Genomic DNA, 20,302 nt, shown 5'->3' on the forward strand with positions numbered 1-20,302 from the left:
GTCAGAGCGACGCTCACACAGGAGCACAAACACTTCTCCCGGGGGTCTGGGGGATTAGCCCAAAAATATTTCTGGAAGCGAGACAAAAGACAGAGGAGAGCGAATAGAAACAGGACATTATGTTTTTGGGTTAATGCATCAGAGTTTTAGAACACCTGAACTCAAAATGATGAAGCGAGCATGGCTGCAACAGACTATTCTTTTCATTATTGAGTCATCTCATCATTTTGTTTCTAGTTAATTGTTTAATTATAGGAGAGAATGCTTACAGCTTAATGCTAAACGTCCTTAGGCTGCGGCCCCACGAGGACGAATTTGGTCGTTTGCGTTACTGTTTAGTGTCATATAGACCGTTCGGCCACACGAGGACGACCGAATACGGCACTAAACGACTGAGGAAACGACAACGGGTCCCAAGGTGGATAGAAATGCATACGCCACTCTCTGGGGGGTCAAACAGCTCCGTGTGTGCGCCCTATACGATCATTTTCAGATCACTGATAGTGATTGCGCAATAGCACCGCCTCTCCCCACCTCTTCTGCTCACCTCCGCTTACCCCGCGCCAGTGCTGAAGTGTTTCGCCACCAACAACAACAACAATGGCGGATCGCAGAGTTGCTATCGTGCTCCGGACGCTATTGACCATGCTACAGTTGTTTGTGCAACATCTACAGCAATAATGATGAGGCAATAGCCCCGCCTCTCCCCACCTTTGCTGCTCACCCCCGCGTCAAAGTAAACTGCACACTGAATTCAGAATATTTATCTTTCTCTCGCGAGTGAAGTCTAATCTGACAGGACGGAGACACGCAGCTCTGCTCCCCTGCAGCTCCTCCCGCTGCAGCAAAACACACACTTCAAGTCAGATCATCACCCTTAGCTATTTTAATTACCTCTCAATCTCCCTAAACTAGTTATAAATATGTTTATTTTTACAGTCGGCCGGGTCACTGATTACTGGATGAGCTGCTGCATGAGACAGACACTGGCGCTGTCTGAAGAGAGGGAGGAAAAAGAGAGGCTCCGTGTATTTTATCATTATATTATATAGAGTCGTTATTCATTTGTTTTAAAGCTCAATAAATAACAAAGAAGACCTTTGACCGGCACTTTTATCATTTTGTCCGGAAGATTTCAACTTTAATACACGCTGACTGGCGAAAAACTCTGCCCGGTTCCCTCGGCCCCCACCGCGGAGAATAAACAGAAGGGCAACCATGACAACCTTCTTCTTCGCTGCTTTTGTGGAGGAAGTTACAGCGCCACCTACAGGCTCCTGCATATGTACTGCAGCTTCTCCAGCGGTTGGAGCTAAACGGAGCGGTCTCGTGTGGGCAGACACTATCCGGATAATTATTGCATGTGGACGGAAGCCGTTTGCGATTGCGTTTGCGTTAATCCTATGCGTTTAGACGTTTTCGTCCTCGTGGGGCCGCAGCCTTAGATCAGTAATGCTTACATGCTGATGTTTAGCTCATTTGAAGCTCAAGCACCAGAACTTACAAACGTTTGAATGTTAAAGGTGGGGTAGGTAAGTTTGGAGAAAGCAGCTCGAGATCGCTGGAATGTGAAAATACACAGCCGGAGAAAATCTGCCACTTCCTCACAGAGCCCCTCCCCCAACACACAGGAACGCGCACATGACCAATGAGGGCACGAGATAAGTCTGTGCCCCGATGGAAGGCTGACAGGCAGGTAGGCCATCCAGTTACTTTAGCCGGCTCAGATGATTGGTCGTGCTTTTTACAGCGCCACGGCTTCCACAGATGACATTTTTTTGCGGATTTTTTGTCAAAGCACTTCAGATATTCATTGCTATCGGGATGTTAAGAGCATTCCATGGAATATAACAACACGTGTATCTCGAGCCGGAGTTGGTTTCTTTATGGTTTATGGTACTTATTGTCGCTTTGGATAAAAGCACCAGCTAAATACAATAAAATGCACGACTGTCACCATCTGAGTGAAGTTGTTAGCATGCTGACATTTGCTAATAGGCATCACACTCAAAATATTTGACGTGAATGTATTTTGATTTGCAAAATACCTGATAATGTTCAAAGTAGGCACTAAAGTTCTAAGAGTAATACGTTATGTTCTGTGCCAGACAGAGCTGCAAAGATGAGTCAATTAATCGAATAAATAATGGACAGAAAGAAAACCAGAAATAGTTTTGATAATTGATTGAATTGATTAAAAAGATGACATGCAGCTCTTTTATTTCTTATATTTAGTTTCCCCCAAATATAGTAACATTTGACTGAAAGCCTGAACTCAGACTGACCTTATGATCTATGGATGTGTTGTTTATAGGAGTTGATGCCTTTAAATGTGTTGATTTATTCGATCAAGAGTAAAAAAAATATATATATTTAGGAATCAGCTGGAATAAGAGAATATGTGTCTCTTGTTTGCTTGATACCGGTGTTGGCCCTGGACTGCCATCTGGATATTGTTGCAGCAAAGGCAACAGCTAGTGGAAGTGAAAGAAAACCGAATTTTGTTTATTTCATTTATTCTGTTTCGATATTCTGGTCAAACAATATATATTTTTTTGTCGTTATAAATACAACTTTTTGAGCTTGAATCAAGCGGCTACGCCTATGTTTACGGACGGACAAAGAGAACCCCCGTCACAATGATAAAAACAGTTAATCGGTTGTATAAATGAATGTCAGTAGTGGTGTCAGTCTCCTCACCTGTAGCTGGAGCAGCGTCAACGACCGTCTCCCCGCCGCCCGCCTCCGTCTCCCTGTCCTCAGATGGCAGTTGTGTCCCAGGACTGGATATCTTCTGCTTTGGGAGGGACAGAGGGGCGATTCTGTTCCTGCTGGGCCTGGGCGTGGACCAGCCGCTGGACTCGGAGCTGTTGTCCCAGCCCTCAAAGAACCAGGACTTGTGGGAATGCTCCATGACTCTCCGGGTCAGGCGGTACTTCACTGAGTCCTCGTAACATTTGGAAAACGTCTCCCACTTAGGATCCCTGAACTTCTTCATGTACTCCGACCGGACTCTCTTGGTCAACATGGCTCCTTTAACTTCCTCCGTCTGGTTGTTATCACTGTAGAGAGAATAAGAGGAAATAAAACATGATTATTGGAAATAACACTTTACACCAAAATATTAGAGTAACTATTTACTAATGCAATGCAACGTGAGGCAGCTGTGGCTCAGGGGGTAAATGGGAGTGTACGAATCAGTGTTTGATCCCAGCCGCTGCAGTTAACATGTGGAAGTGTCATTTGGCAGAATACTGAACCCTAAATTGCTCCCGTAGTCATGTCTACAGTATTGAAGTGTATATACGCAGTACAGTACTTCAGTAAATGTACTTCCTTCACACCACTGTTCAGTTGTATGTTTCTGAGAGGATCTACCTGTATGTTGGCCTCTGCAGGTGTGGTTCACCTGTAGCTCCGCCCACCTCCCTCCACAACAGATTACCTCAGAGCTTCTTATAGTCTTACTATTGACTGCTCTACTGACTGCTGCTAGTACTCAGACTACACCAACAACAACACAACATAAACAGTATATATTCCGCCTAGTGGTGGAAGAAGTACTCAGATCGTTTACCTTTAGTGAAAGTACTAATACCACAGTCTTAAATGACTCCATTACAAGTATAAGTCCTGTGTTGCAAATGTTAGTTAAGTACAAGTACAGAAGAATGATCAGCTAAGTGTACTCAAGCATCAACAGTACTGATAGTGCAGAATGCCTCTTATACATGATTTACATTATACTAAAACATGACATTATCCTGTTTTTAAATACATATGAGTTTTTTATGTTGTAATAAGTCAATATGGAGCACATTTTGAAAAGTACTGAGTAAATTAGACCTAAATATATATCATATAAACACACGTATTAAGTTACATTTTAGTACAAGCGTATAGTAGTAGAAAATGGAAAGTACAAGTACCTCAACATTATACTTAAGTACAGTACTTGAGTAAATGTACTTAGTTACTTTACGCGACTGCCCGCCTACACACATTATTCATTTTCTTAACATAACAATATTGAAAATGAACTACATGAATGAATAATTCATCTGGGCTGGCCTACATCTGATGCATGGATGCTGATACAAGCAATCAGCAGCTAATTACTGCTCATTTATTGTAGATTTTCCCTGTAAATGTAACAGTTTATTTTCTCAGGCACATCCCAAAACATCGTATTTCTTAAAATAATTTCTACCTTTAAAAACGCCACCGAAAAAATAAACAGCCGTTTATATTTGAAAAAAATATCGACGGTTTGAATATATGAGATTTGAATTGGCAGTTATCGTTAGAATACCGTTTTTTCTACGGTGAAAACAGCCATCAGTAAGCCCCTCTTGTAAACACGGTGTGGTTTGAAAACTGTGAGGCTTATTAAGGTTTTATATTACATTGAATTTCACTCACCCAGACTTCATTTCAGGGCGGTCCAGTGTGATTTAAAAGCCCAGTTTGTCCCGTATGTTCCGAGGTTTAGACGCCTGACATCTTGCGCTTCTCTCCGACTCCAACTGACAGCCGACAGACGAGCTACAAGCTAACTGACGTACGGCTGTCAGCTTCCGGCGTAGACTTTCAAAATAAAAAATATATATTTTATATGATAATCTAAATCAACAACAAAAAAAGATATCCCTTTGTAATTTAGTGTAGAATAAGTACAAACCACTCAAGTATAGTACATTACAAGTAACTTAAAGTTTTACAATGAGACAATGTCATGACTCATTTTTAAACTTTGTTATGTTAGCTTAACATTTGTTTTGAAAAAAGAATTAGATACTTCCGGTGCAGTGCTGACTAACAGCTGCTAGTTTGATGGAGAACAAAAAATATCGTAGTAATAAAATATAATTTCCAAGTGAAGATGCAGACCATACTGCGCATGCGTACTCCATCTGTGTAGTGACGACAACAGGTGAAACAGCAGGATCTGATTTTTAAACTCATTTAACTGAGACAGTCTAATCTCTAATCATCTGTTAAAGGACTACTACTACATTTATATTGTCCAATGTTATTATCAATAAAGTACTGCATCGAGAATCAAATTTAAGTAAAAGTATTTTGTACGAATGTGTAATGTAGTTAAAGTTTTATGGAGTAAAGTACTTATTGCAGAATAAACAAAATAAATAATAATGTCAATAGTTTTTTATATTTTGAAGCAAAAGCAGCAAATCTTCGAATTTTAGACGCTGGAAATGTGATATGTTTTTAACAACAAACTTCTTAGCCAAATCTCTGCCACTACATTTTCTGTTAACACACTCATGGTTTTAGTGACTTAGGCTAGATATAATGTTAGATGGTTGAATGAATCTATACCGAATAATCACATTTTGTTACAGCCTGTAATGATAACAAACGCCACGTTTGAATGACTTCGTATACTGCAGGGTAGCTTGTGTGCTTGGAATGACAGGGGCAGACACACAAAAGTCACACACACACACACACACACACACACACACACACACACACACACACACACACACACACACACACACACACACACACACACACACACACACACACACACACACACCACACACACACACACACACACCTCTCTCTCTCACGCACGCACACGCACACACACACACACACACACACACACACACACACACACACACACACACACACACACACACACACACACACACACACACACACCACACACACACACACACACACACACACACACACACACACACACACATACCATGTATACATCACTTCAGGGGACATTACATTGACTTACATGCAATAACCAACACATGCCTAACCCTAACCCTTAACCTTACCCTAACCCTAATCCTAAACCTAACCTTCACTCTAAAATGAATGATCCCCCTCATGGGACCTCCATTTTGTCCCCAAAAGGGAGACGAGTCCACACGCGTGACTGTGTAGACAGATCTAGGTCCCCACAAGTATAGTAATGCTAGGCCACACACACACACACACACACACACACACACACACACACACACACACACACACACACACACACACACACACACACACACACACACACACACACACACACACACACACACACACACACACACACACACACACACACACACAGAGAAGGCCCAGACAGGTGCACAGGACCTACAATTTTCACACTTTTGTTAGCCCAGTGGACCCGAACACCCTGTATGTAATATAAATGTGGCCCGTGTAAAGTGGGTGGTCATTGAAAATGTGTTCTGATGTTCGTCACAGAAAATGAGCCAAGGCCATTGAGTGTGAGTTTGAAAAAATAATTGATAATATAGTTTTTTTTTAGCTAAATACAGACCCGAACGCCGTACAAGGGTTACGTTTAGATTGAACACTGGTCAGATGATCAAGGAAACAAATGGGTTAAAAACATGTTTGAGTCAGAACTTGAAAGTCTTCCAGATTCTAAAGTTCATCTTTCCAATATATCTGCTGGTCATAAAAACAGATGACTGCATTTCTAACTATCAATGAAAGAGATTAGAGGGATTGAAAGAGAATTCTGACATTGTTGAAGAGAGCCTAGACACCAGTGCACTGTGGGAGATCTCCAGCAACGCACAGTTAGAGGGCCGTAAGAGGCACACCGAGGGGAAGTCAAAGGTGAGCTGCTTCTTGAAGTCTCCTGAGCTGCCATGTGTGTTCAGAGACTTTCAGAGATCCTGAGTCTCTGAGCTGCACCCACAGCTTCTGTTCGAGCTGCCTGCAGACATTCTGGGAACAAAGTAAGAACAAAAACTGTGCACTTCAAACTTTGATATATGAGCTTTTTCCTTTTTATCACGTTGTTGTTTTTTAAACGTATTAAATCTAATGTGTTTGTCTTCCAACAGATAGGCCTACCTGGACAAAGTCATCGTCCTGAACTGAACACCAAAGTACATTTCCCTCTGAAAGACATCCTGCCTCCATCTGCTGGTGAATAGATGACATAGCAGCATTTCCTGATGGTGATCATTCACCCTGAGACGGAGGGCAGAGAAAACGAAAGAGCATTTTGACATCGTTGAAGAGCTGAGACGCCATTACAGGGTGTGGGATCTCTGCTGCGAGACACGTTTGGAGTATATTTGGGGAGAAGTGGAGAGACTTTGGAAGTTGGTGAGTCCTGTTGAAAATAACTTTAATATCAAATGGCTGAGAAAATCGTTCTTGTTGAAAGTTACCTGAGCTGCCATGTGTGCTCAGAGACTTTCAGAGATCCCGTGTCTCTGGGCTGCAACCACAGCTTCTGTTCGAGCTGCCTGCAGACATTCTGGGAACAAAGTAAGAACAAAAACTGTCCCATTTGTAAAAGAAAATCTTCTAAAGATGTTCCTTTGGTGAACTTTACACTGAAGGAGCTGGCTGACTCCTTTGCTGAGAGACAGGAAGCTGGATCATCTGAGACAGAGAAAGGAGAGAAGGAGGTGGTGTGTAGTAAACATCCAGAAGAGCCTAGATTGTTCTGTAAGGATGAAGAGAGAGCTGTGTGTCCTGTCTGTGAGTTTACTCTCCACCGGAGTCACGAGGTGGTTCCTGTAGAACAAGCAGTCCGTGAGCTGAAGGACCTGCTGAAATCTGACTTAGAGTCTCTGCAGGACAAGAGGGACACATACAAAGGAGTGGAGGAAACATACAAGGAAGTGATTCAAGTGTCCGAGAAGCAGCTGCTGTCCACAGAGAGGCAGATCAGAGCAGAGTTCATCAAGCTCCACCAGTTCCTGAAAGAGGAAGAGGAGTCCAGACTGGCAGCTCTGAGGGAGGAAGAGGAGCAGAAAGGGAAGACTATCAGCAGAGAGATGAAGAGCATTCAGGAGCACATCTCCTCTCTGTCACACAGCATCTCTGCTGTTGAAGAAGAGCTGCAGAAACACAACGGGCCCTTCCTCAGCAGCTATAAAGCCACTCGGAGCAGAGCCAGAGTCCAGAGCGCACTGTCAGACCCACAGCTGCTCTCAGGAGCGCTGACAGATGTGGCCAAACACCTGGGCAACCTGTCCTTCAGAGTCTGGGAGAAGATGAAGGACCAGGTTCACTTCAGTCCCGTCATTCTGGACCCAAACACTGCACACAGCCGGCTCTCTCTGTCTGACGATCTGACCAGTGTGAGGCGTGGAGACACAGATCAGCAGCTTCCTGGTAATCCAGAGAGATGCACTAACGGTGCTACTGTTCTGGGCTCTGAGGGCTTCAGCTCAGGGAGACACAGCTGGGAGGTGGAGGTGGGAGATCATCCTGACTGGCTTATAGGTTTGACTAAAGAGTCAGCTGACAGGAAGGGAGAGAGACGTGCCTCACCAGAATATGGAATCTGGTGTTTAATACATCGCAGTGGAAAATACAGTAATGGTGCTGGTAAGACTGTCAGAGTGGAGAAGAATCTCCAGAGGCTCAGAGTCCAGCTGGACTATGACAGGGGGGAGGTGTCCTTCTACGCCCCTGAAGACATGACTCCCATCTGCACTCACAGAGACACTTTCACTGAGAAACTCTTCCCATATTTCAATATTGGAAAAGCTGGTGATGCTAAAACTGCTGATATCAAAATCTGTCAAAGTGAGATTCCTCTGTGATGCTCAGGTGTGTTAGTTCAGACTTTATTCTGACTTCGTCTGTCTAGATCCTTTTGAAATAATCAAGGTAAAAAACAACAGATGATAATCAGAATTTAATTTGAGTCTGTAAGATTTAAATGTTAAGAAAATTTGATCATGTTTTATTTACAGAGTTTTACAAGTTTTACTCAAAGTCTCAGTGCAACAAAACCAATTTATAGTTTATCATTTTGTTATACTTTATTATAATGTGTTTATAGCTTTTAAAGTCATGGGATTGCTTGATTATGTTTTTTGTGAATTCTTGGTTTTTAAGAAATGTATTCATTTTGTATGTCGTGCTGAAACTGCATGAAATCAACCAAACTAACAAATGAAAGCTGTCAATTCTCCTTTTAGCATCTAGTTAATAATGAGACGCTATATAGCCACTATGGGTCAAGAGTTTAACTTTTTGATATTTGTAGGTCTTTTGATGAATTATGTTTAGATATGGATATATTGTTTTACTCTCCAGGGGCAAGTCATTTAATACTTCCATTTCATTCTTTCATTGTTGCAATGTTTCCTTGTGACGCTTTCCGGACTGTATGCATGGACAATAACATTTATTGTGATTGAAAATGTCAATTTTTTTATCAACAATCTAGAATTGTAGAATGAAGTTGAGTATTTGTAATGCTGCTTCAGATATCTTATGATTCAATAACCAGCAGTTTGATGCAGAAATGCGTCTCTGAACTTGATATTGGTTTCTTCAGGTGATTCTGTCATATGTGACAAATTACAAATATAAATGACAAAAGACAATTGTACAACAAACTATAATATAAATAAATAATCTGAACTTCTTAATTATTTCATCTCTTCTTATTTTTTCTCTTTATCTGTTTTTAACCTTAAAGGTCACCTATCATGGTATTTTTAGGCAATAGCATAGGTCTCAGATATATAAGAATATATAAAAAACATGTCTATGAAGTGTTTTGCAGATCACCCATTCTAGCCAAGCCTCATATCCCTCTATTCCACTTCCTGTTTCAAAAGTGCTGATTTTGGGTATAAAGCTAATTGATAACAAAATAAAAAAGGAGGGGTCTGAGCTTATGCGGGACCCGGCAGCTACCGTCTAAACTAAATGCTGCCGTGATGAAACGCCATATCATGGATTATCAAGGATCTGAAACAGTCTGGAGCTCAAAGGCTTTCTCTCTTGCCGGTTATACCACAAGGTGAGTTCTGTTTTATTTCCTGCTTCTTCACACATTACATTACATTACATTACAAATGCATGTACATGCATTTAGCTGACGCTTTTATCCAAAGCGACTTACAATAAGTACATTCGACCAGGAAGACACAACCTTGAGGACACACAACCTTGAGGACACACATGCTCTCCAGTACAGGTTAGCTCTGAGTGTTAGCGATGCTAATGTAAACACCGACCATATTACGTCCAAAACAGTCGGGCGTTGTTTCTGATAGCAAGTTTCTGATTGGGCCGTGGGTCCACATTTCAGATATTGCGTCATATCGGACGCAAATCTGGATCAGCCCCGTTGTAGCACCGATTTCAGAGATTTGGGTACGGAGGAAAAGAGAGAGGGTTTTATTTTCTGACGCTGCATGAGTTCCCCGACACACCGGGGACACATCTTGATGTATAAAGGACATCAAAAAGTGCATTTTGCATGATAGGACCCCTTTAACATTAATTGACAGCCAAACAAATTAAATCTTAATTTCCTTTTGTGAAGTCATATTATGAACCTGCTGTAAACAAAGAAGCTCCCACCCTGATGAAGGAGAATCAGCAGAAAACATGTGCGGGGTAAAGCATGGCATACCGGAGCTGTGCCACGTGTTTGATTTGATGGAGTTGTTTTGATTCTCTCTTAGAAACAGTCAGGAGTCACATTTACCTTTCTCCAACTCCACTGCAGACATATATAACATACAAAGTAGCTTCAAAATTAAAAAGAGTAATGCATTACAATCATTTCCTGCTAAATAAATATGTATTCACTTTGATACTCTGTCTTCATTTACTTCAAATCCCAATGATCCAGTTGTTGATCAGCTGTGTTATTTAAAGCTGTAATAAACCAGCCTCCTTGAAGAGGACATCACTGAGGGTTTATACACACATGACTGTCTGAATGGTTTGCTCTGTAGGAGAGTTTTCACTAAAGATGTACTACTTTCACTATTACATGTATTAGTTGTCTAACCTACTGAGTGCAGTTTTCAGGGAGAACATACAAATGTGAAAAATGTGATCCACATCATAATATGTGATTGCATGGTCACGTTTCACTTCCCGTAAACACCACAAGATGAAGACAAAGTCAAGATGTTTTTAACAGCTGGATCATTTTGAACACTGAACATGTCATTTACTTCACTTATTCACATGAATATTATTGTTTCATGTACAGGTTGATCAATAGCCATTTTTATTTCAATACATATCCTTAACCCCATCCTGTTTGACAGACATACTGTATGTCCAGGGAATCTACTAAATGAATATCTGCTGTGGCTCTCGTTGTCGCTTCATCAGGCACAAAGTGTTCAAATCATCAAAAATATTTTTTCAGACAATCTTTTCATTTTCTTTTATCTCATTCCTTCTTTTGTCAACTAGAGTTAGAGAAAAACTCAGCTGCTCCAAACATACTTACAGGGCAACATAAGTGTCTGTATGAGTGCAGTTTTTCTATCCTCAAAATAACCCTGATAATGTCAGAGTGGTTGATGTCAAGTTGCATTCTGGGAAATGTAGGCTCTAGTACAAGATCTTGATGGAGGAGCAATGTTACATTTACACTTGCATGACCTTTTTCGTTATAGTTAATAAAAGTTAAAGTTCTCATACCAAAACCAAAATGTAGTTATTCCTTTTCCATCACTCCTGAAATACCCTCTATCACAAGGAAAAGTAATACATTTACATATTTATATAAACAGTCTATGATCTATATTCCTAATTTTGTATCTTTGATCATGGCTATAATAATAATTAAAGCTGCAAGCAGCGTTGAGCAGGTCTTCGACGCTCCGCACGTCGACGTGTCACGCAGGATTTTTACGGACTCGGCCATTAGCAAACGTGGGAAGTTTCAGGCCGATCGGACAATGTCTTTAGGAGTTACAGCAGTAACACAAACATTGTGTTGGATGGCGAGTGATCTGTCGCCTAGAATGTGTTGAGGGCTGCATCGTTATCAAACCTGTGAAGTTTTGGGCCGTTGGAGCATGTTCAATGGAGTTATGTAAAAACCGGGTTTCATGGCGACCATTGTGTTACCATGGCAACAGCATTTGACGAAATCTCAAAACTGACACATATATGTCTTGAGGGCTGGACCGTTAGCACACGTGAAGTTTGAACAATATCGTGCTTAACGGTCAGGGATGCATTGCCATGGCAACAGCTTTAGAGGAAAACTCACTATTGCCATATTGAGGTGTTGAGGGCTAGACCATTAGCCATCATCTGAAGTCTGGTACCGTTTGGACCATTTTCCATCGAGTTATGAAAAAACCGTGTTTCATGGAGAGGGATCTGTCGCCATGGCAACGGCATATGATGACACCCCATAATTGACATGAAGCTGTTGAGGGCCGAACCATTAGCCATCATCGGAAGTCTGGTGCTGTTTTGATCATTTTCCATTGAGTTACGACAACATCATGTTTTTTAGCGAGGGATGCGTTGCCATGGAAACGGCATATGATGACACCCCATCATTAACATGGAGCTGTTCAGGGCCGGACCATTAACTATCATCTGAAGTCTGGTGTTGTTTTGATAAGTTTCCATTGAGTTACGACAAAATCGTGTTTTATGGCGAGGGATGCGTTGCCATGGCAACGGAATATGATGACACTCCCTAATTGACATAAAGCTGTTGAGGGCCGGACCATTAGCCATCATCGGAAGTGTGGTGCTGTTTTGATCATTTTCCATTGAGTTACGACAACATCGTGTTTTATGGCGAGGGATGCATTGCCATGGAAACGGCATTTGATGGCATCCCCTAATTGACATAGAGGTGTTGAGGGCTGGACCATTAATGATAGTCTGAAGTCTGGTGCCGTTTGGACGATTTTCCATTGAATTACAACTACATCGTGTTTTATGACGAGGGATCTGTTGCCATGGCAACGGCATATGATGACACTCCATAATTGACATAGAGCTGTTGAGGGCCGGACCATTAGCCATCAGCTGAAGTCTGGTGCCGTGTGGACGATTTTCCATTGAGTTACGACAACATCGTGTTTTTTGGCGAGGGATGCGTTGCCATGGAAATTGCATTTGATGACACCCCATAATACGCCTAGATGTATTGAGGGCTGCATGGTTATCAAAGCTGTGAAGTGTTGGGCCGTTTGGAGCATGTTCAATGGAGTTATGAGAAAACCGTGTTTCATGGCGAGCATTGTGTTACCATGGCAACGGCATTTGACAAAATCTCAAAACAGACACATATGTGTCTTGAGGGCTGTACCGTTAGCACACATGTGAAGTTTGAACACTTTTTGACCATTTACACAGGAGTTATAGCAATATTGTGCTTAATGGCGAGGGATGCGTTGCCATGGCAACAGCTTTTGAGGAAAACTCACTATTGTCATATTGAGGGGTTGAGGGCTGGACCATTAACTGTCATCTGAAGTCTGGTGCCGTTTGGACAATTTTCCATTGAGTTAAGACTACAGTACATCGTGTTTTATGGCGAGGGATGCATTACCATGGCAACGGCATATGATGACACCCCATAATTGACATAGAGCTGTTCAGGTTCGGACCATTAGCCATTATCTGAAGTCTGGTGCCGTTTGGACTATTTTCCATTGAGTTACGACAACATCGTGGTTTTTTGGTGAGGGATGCGTTGCCATGGAAGCTGGGGTGGAAGCTGGGTGGAAGCTGGGGTGGAAGCTGGGGTGGAAGCTGGGTGGAAGCTGGGGTGGAAGCTGGGGTGGAAGCTGGGGTGGAAGCTGGGATGAAGCTGGGGTGGAAGCTGGGTGGAAGCTGGGTGGAAGCTGGGTGGAAGCTGGGTGGAAGCTGGGGAGGAAGCTGGGGTGGAAGCTGGGGTGGAAGCTGGGGTGGAAGCTGGGGTGGAAGCTGGGGTGGAAACTGGGTGGAGCTGGGGTGGAAACTGGGTGGAGCTGGGGTGGAAACTGGGGTGGAAGCTGGGGTGGAAACTGGGTGGAGCTGGGGTGGAAGCTGGGGTGGAAACTGGGTGGAGCTGGGGTGGAAGCTGGGTGGAAGCTGGGGTGGAAACTGGGTGGAGCTGGGGTGGAAGATGGGGTGGAAACTGGGTGGAGCTGGGGTGGAAACTGGGTGGAGCTGGGGTGGAAGCTGGGGTGGAAGCTGGGATGGAAGCTGGGGTGGAAGATGGGATGGAAGCTGGGGTGGAGCTGGGGTGGTGGGGGGGCAGACGAGCAGCAGCAACATGGAACACAGCAGCAGGAACATGAACGCAGCAATAGCACGTGAACACAGCAGCAGCAGCATGAGCGAGGCAGAGGCAGGAAGACCTGGCAGCTTCAATAGAGCGGCATGTTTAGGAGAATGTGTTTGGTTGGTTGTCAGAGGGACGAGGTGCGTCACGTGTTCATGTATCATTGGTGCTCGAGTTGACTGCCTGAACTAGCTCGCAGGCTTCGCCCCATTAAACAAAAACGATTACGGTTTTTCTCCCAAAAAACACATTTTCATTTGGTTAATGAACCAATTCACTTTCATCAAACATTGTTGACTATTAAAGGTGGGGTAGGTAAGTTTGAGAAACCGGCTCGAGATCGCTAGAATTTGAAAATACACAACCGGAGAAAATCTGCCACTTCCTCACAGAGCCCCTCCTCCAACACACACGAACGCGCACATGACCAATGAGGGCACGAGATAAGTTTGTGCCCCGATGGAAGGCTGACAGGCAGGTAGGCCATCCAATCCGATTAGCCGGGCCGGCTCAGATGATTGGTCGTGCTTTTTACAGCGCCACGGCTTCCACAGATGAGGTTTTTTTATGGATTTTTTGTCAAAGCACTTCAGATATTCATTGCTATCGGGATGTTAAGAGCATTCCATGGAATATAACAAAAAGTGTATCTCGAGCCGGTTTCTCAAACTTACCTACCCCACCTTTAAGTTAGGGGGAAAAACAACGAAATATGTGGACATCTTTGAAACCACATGTTACTATGTTGTTGTTGTTTTTTAATAATGGGCATTAGGTTTACACATTAAAAAAATGGTCCGAATTTGGAGAAAAAGTCCGAATTGCTCCGTCTTGTGACCTCCCTCTCTTATCAGCATGATACATGGATCCTGAGATTGATCTAACATTAATGTGAATTATATAGCACAGCATGCAGGACTTTTAATTGAGTATTTCTACACTGTGGGAGGATAGTTCTACTCGAGTCAAATACCTTTCTTCCTTCACCCTGGCTTTCAACATGAACTCAATATGATATCTTATATCTGGATGTCTTCATTCGGTCTAAGCCACCTTTAAAGTGCACAATAACAGAGACGAGGCATACGTGAAAATAAATGGACTTTATTAGTTTTGTCTGGTTTCTTTTTTGGTCTTTTCTTTGTTTTGTTTTTGTGTCACTGCCTGGACATCATTTACATAAAAAAAACTTCACATACAAAACAGAAGGAATAAATAACATATGTACAGGTCAGACGCCACGGATCTGCTTACAGAGAGGATGTTATTTCAGCGTCTCTTTGCTCTGGATCCTGAAGGGGTCGTGGAGGCGGGTTTAGAAGCACTTCCTGTGGACGATGGAGGGACCGGCCTCATCGTACTCCTGCTTGCTGATCCACATCTGCTGGAAGGTGGAGAGGGAGGCGAGGATGGAGCCACCGATCCAGACGGAGTATTTACGCTCAGGAGGGGCGATGATCTGCGGAGGAGAAGATTCAGTTTAGTTTGTTTGTAGTGCCGTGTCATCGATCAACTGTCACAACACACAGTACACGGGGCAGTTTTAGCTAACATGCTAATTTCCTACATTTATGTGTAACAAAGTGTTATCGAGGCAGACTAAGTGACATCAGGAAGTATTGCATGGTTTTCCAGACTCAATATAATATGGTATTGTGACTAACGGCCATAGTTTAGTGGAGAGTTGTTTACCTTGATCTTCATGGTGCTGGGAGCCAGAGCTGTGATCTCCTTCTGCATGCGGTCAGCGATACCCGGGTACATGGTGGTGCCGCCGGACAGCACGTTGTTGGCGTACAGGTCCTTACGGATGTCGATGTCACACTTCATGATGCTGTTGTAGGCGGTCTCATGGATCCCTGCAGACTCCATACCTGTTCAGAAGAGACGTCCAGGTTAGAGATGAGAGGACGACAGAGGGGAAAGCATCGGAGACAGGGGACTCAAAAAGGACTTTGCTAAGTGTAAGAATGGCAGAGAAGTCTTAACTGTATTTTGTAGGCATACATGTGTAACTAATCCTTCTTCCATAACAGTTCCCACTTTAGTTTGTATGGTGGTGTGTCAGGAATGGAAAAAATCATCTCTAGATCTCTCCAAGTTATTTTGATCATAAAGTAAAACGCGATACTGTTCAGTTCCAGATCCCGCTGACTAAAGGTTTTGTTCCTTTGCAGATAATGCGTAAATGACAAGATTGCACCTATTTGTCTTTAAAAACATCAGGTTCTTCATCATGTTTTGTTATCATTTCATGTACTTTCTTGCACTATAACAAAAGGAACAATCTGGAGTACCGTAATTATGTATAGGTTGTTATGCTATGATTTGACCGGTCCGGCCCACTAACTAACGTTTGGCTGAATGTGGCCCCTGAACTCAAATGAGTTCGACCGCCCTGATCTAATCCCCCTTCTTTCATCCCTTCATTAGCAGTTCACAGAGAGGGCAAGAGTACACACATCCTTTACTCAGGTAGAAGTACAGATACTCGTGTTTCAAAATACTCTGGTGAAAGTAGAAGTACTGACTAAACTTCTTTACTCAAGTCAAAGTAAAGAGGCTTTGAAGTGTACTTCAGTAAAAAGTATCCATAACTAGCAGCTGCTTTAAAGAGTACCTGACCTCCCTTTATATTAATAGAACAATAACGTCATTGTTAGCTAATGAATGTTTCCATGCCGACCAACGGCAACATGGCACGCAATGACTCTACAGAATAATGATCACGCCCCAAACACACATTCAGACTAAAGGAACCAGCTGTTTGGGAAATGAGAGAAGTAGAAAGTACAGGTATTTGTGTTCAACATGTGAGAAGTAGAAAGTACAGGTATTTGAGTTCAACATGAGAGAAGTAGAAAGTACAGGTATTTGTGTTCAACATGTAAGAAGTAGAAAGTACAGGTATTTGAGTTCATCATGTGAGAAGTAGAAAGTACAGGTATTTGTGTTCAACATGTAAGAAGTAGAAAGTACAGGTATTTGAGTTCATCATGTGAGAAGTAGAAAGTACAGGTATTTGTGTTCAACATGTGAGAAGTAGAAAGTACAGGTATTTGAGTTCAACATGTGAGAAGTAGAAAGTACAGGTATTTGTGTTCAACATGTAAGAAGTAGAAAGTACAGGTATTTGAGTTCAACATGAGAGAAGTAGAAAGTACAGGTATTTGAGTTCAACATGTAAGAAGTAGAAAGTACAGGTATTTGAGTTCAACATGAGAGAAGTAGAAAGTACAGGTATTTGAGTTCAACATGTGAGAAGTAGAAAGTACAGGTATTTGGGTTCAACGTGTAAGAAGTAGAAAGTACAGGTATTTGGGTTCAACGTGTAAGAAGTAGAGAGTACAGGTATTTGGGTTCAACATAAGTCAAAGTCAAGTCAATGTAAAAAGCAGTCAGAAAAATAAGTTGTGGAGTAAAGTACTGATACCAGAAACATGTACTTAAGTACAGTAACAAAGTATTTGTACTCCAATACTTCCCACCTCTGGCAGTTCACTCACCGATGAAGGAGGGCTGGAAGAGAGTCTCTGGGCAGCGGAAACGCTCGTTGCCGATGGTGATGACCTGACCGTCGGGCAGCTCGTAGCTCTTCTCCAGAGAGGAGGAGGAGGCGGCGGTGGCCATCTCGTTCTCAAAGTCCAGAGCCACGTAGCAGAGCTTCTCCTTGATGTCACGCACGATCTCACGCTCAGCTGGAAACGGAGAGGAAAGGTCAGACTTTGCGCCCAAAGAAATACAAACAACGCTGTATACATACATCTTATTGAACTACTGTCTAGGTATCAGTGTTTAGATTTAGGCTGCACAATATAATGCTTCTTTTAATGGTCAGACTTTGGGATATTCCAGTGTTTTTGTTGGAAATGTATCTGTAGAAAGTGCACTTTAAAATTTAAATAACTTTATTTTCGATAGCCCCATTTTGTGTTCAGTTAAATACGATGAATAAAAGAATAACGTGAATAATTTCCTTTCTTTTCATTAATTCAAAAAGCAATGTGTTGTATTTTAGCAGTATACTTTTGCTTTTGGGGACAAATATGGTAAAAACCTGATTCACATTTCTGTATAGCTAACAGAACGAAAACGGTTCATGTCTACAGCTAACGTGCGTCTGTGTGTCGTGCTGATGGGCTGTGTGTCGTGCCGATGGGCTGTGCTTACCGGTTGTGACGAAGGAGTATCCGCGCTCTGTCAGGATCTTCATGAGGTAGTCGGTCAGATCGCGACCGGCCAGGTCCAGGCGCATGATGGCGTGAGGCAGAGCGTAGCCTTCATAGATCGGGACGTTGTGGGTCACGCCGTCTCCAGAGTCCAGCACGATACCTGAGCGAGAACACAAGAGGGTTAACGGGGAGGAAGGGGTGTCATGTCCAGTCTGTGGGATTGTGTAATTGTCTGTACACATCAACTGAAAGATTGACAATAAAGTTGACTTTGACTGGTGAGAGGTTCAATCAATCAAACGCTTAATGCTCTCAATAACAACTTCTAACTTAATATCTCTTTTGAAAAGTCGTATAAAGTCTATTTTAGCCTGATGGCTGGAATAGCTGGATTGTTTAGTTTCAAAATGTCTAGTTTTCCAACTTTCCAAAACTAGAAAATATTCAATTCCCATGATACGAAACAAAGAAAGGCACTTCATCCTGACCTCAGAGAAGCTGAAATTGGGGGGGAAATATTTGCTTTTTGCTTTAAAAAAAGTGACAGATGTCAGCCTCTTCTGTTCAAAGCCAATACATTTGACTCAAGTAACTCATTATAATAATTATTTACAAATCATATTTATCGTGTGGTCTTTAAAATGTCATGAAATGGTGAGAAACATCCATCCCAGTTTCTCAGAGTCCAAAGTAAAGTCTTTGAATGTCTTGTTTCAACAGTCAGACCCAGAGATGTCCAATTTAATATTATATAAAAGAGAGAAAAACAGGAAATCTCCATATTTGAGTCATTTTCTGCAATAATGGCGTGAAAATGAATTCAAATAGTTGGGGATCTTTTTTAAAGATGTCAGTTGTAGACCGCAGACTCACCGGTGGTACGTCCGGAGGCGTACAGGGACAGCACGGCCTGGATGGCGACGTACATGGCGGGAACGTTGAAGGTCTCGAACATGATCTGGGTCATCTTCTCCCTGTTGGCTTTGGGGTTGAGGGGGGGCTTCAGTGAGCAGCGTGGGGTGCTCCTCGGGGGCCACGCGCAGCTCGTTGTAGAAGGTGTGGTGCCAGATCTTCTCCATGTCGTCCCAGTTGGTGATGATGCCGTGCTCGATGGGGTACTTCAGGGTCAGGATACCCCTCTTGCTCTGGGCCTCGTCTCCCACGTATGAGTCTTTCTGACCCATACCCACCATCACACCCTGAGGGGGGGACACAGGTTATTTAAAGGTTCATAACTATGAGGATACACTCGGTACAAGGCCGTTAACATGTAATACGCTGCACAACTCTCCCGTAGACTTCAGTGATTTAGTTCAATAATGTTTACTTATTGGTCCCAAATTGTCAGTTGCAATTACAGCGTGAAGATATGACGAGATGATATATCTTCAAACATATATATTTTTTTATCATTTCTAACACAGTGCAGACTACGCCTATATTTATTTATTTTTTCTCTTCACAAACAGTTATGTTCATTTTCCACTAAAGCTCTTGAAATGAGAAATATAAGTACTTTTATTTCTTAGTTACATCCTTAGTCCATCTATTCTGCATTTGGACATTCTTTGTGCTAAAACAAGATACGCTGAGATTAAAATGTTTTTATCAGTTAGATTCAAATGACTCATCAAATCAAAAAAAGACTCAATATGGTAACATGTCTGCTCGTATCGGTCCTAATATCAGTCAGAAAAATAATACTTTGGCCTGAAGGTGGCAGCAGAGAAAAGGTCATAAGGTCATAGAAATCTCCATTAGAATACCAAGCACCGAAACAAAGCCGACTTTAACCTCTTGGTACTGGAGGTGTTTTGATCAGTCACATAATGAAATAAGCATATTGATATATAAGATAAGGTAGCTGAAAACTTTAGGATCAGACCTTGTTTTTATCAAGGGATTAAGTGAACAAATCTTATGATATTGTTTTTTAGGGATGCTCTTGTGTACCTGGTGGCGGGGGCGGCCCACGATGGAGGGGAAGACGGCTCTGGGAGCGTCGTCTCCTGCGAAGCCAGCCTTCACCAGGCCGGAGCCGTTGTCCACAGACGAGGGCGGTGGTCTCTTCATCGTCACACATGTC

At 42.6% G+C, this 20,302-nt stretch overlaps 2 protein-coding genes and 1 pseudogene across 2 annotated transcripts; 1 reads left to right on the forward strand and 2 right to left on the reverse strand.

Moving 5' to 3' along the window:
• Nucleotides 1-4,527, reverse strand: LOC117442035 (centriole, cilia and spindle-associated protein-like). The gene is made up of 3 exons (XM_034078029.1): nucleotides 4,423-4,527; nucleotides 2,701-3,062; nucleotides 1-71 (listed from the first exon to the last, which is right to left on the reverse strand). Exons 1-3 carry the CDS (start codon nucleotides 4,431-4,433, stop codon nucleotides 55-57), a joined length of 390 nt encoding a protein of 129 aa, XP_033933920.1. The 5' UTR covers nucleotides 4,434-4,527; the 3' UTR covers nucleotides 1-54.
• Nucleotides 4,528-6,870: 2,343 nt separating this feature from the next.
• On the forward strand, nucleotides 6,871-9,422 carry LOC117442037 (zinc-binding protein A33-like). Its single transcript, XM_034078030.2, has one exon. The coding sequence runs from the start codon at nucleotides 7,161-7,163 to the stop codon at nucleotides 8,580-8,582; it is 1,422 nt and encodes a 473-aa protein (XP_033933921.1). The 5' UTR covers nucleotides 6,871-7,160; the 3' UTR covers nucleotides 8,583-9,422.
• Nucleotides 9,423-15,132: 5,710 nt separating this feature from the next.
• Nucleotides 15,133-20,299, reverse strand: LOC117442036 (actin, alpha cardiac muscle-like; annotated as a pseudogene).
• Nucleotides 20,300-20,302: the final 3 nt, after the last annotated feature.

Source organism: Pseudochaenichthys georgianus, unplaced genomic scaffold (assembly GCF_902827115.2).
Source record: "Pseudochaenichthys georgianus unplaced genomic scaffold, fPseGeo1.2 scaffold_2356_arrow_ctg1, whole genome shotgun sequence".
NCBI classification, from domain to species: domain Eukaryota; kingdom Metazoa; phylum Chordata; class Actinopteri; order Perciformes; family Channichthyidae; genus Pseudochaenichthys; species Pseudochaenichthys georgianus.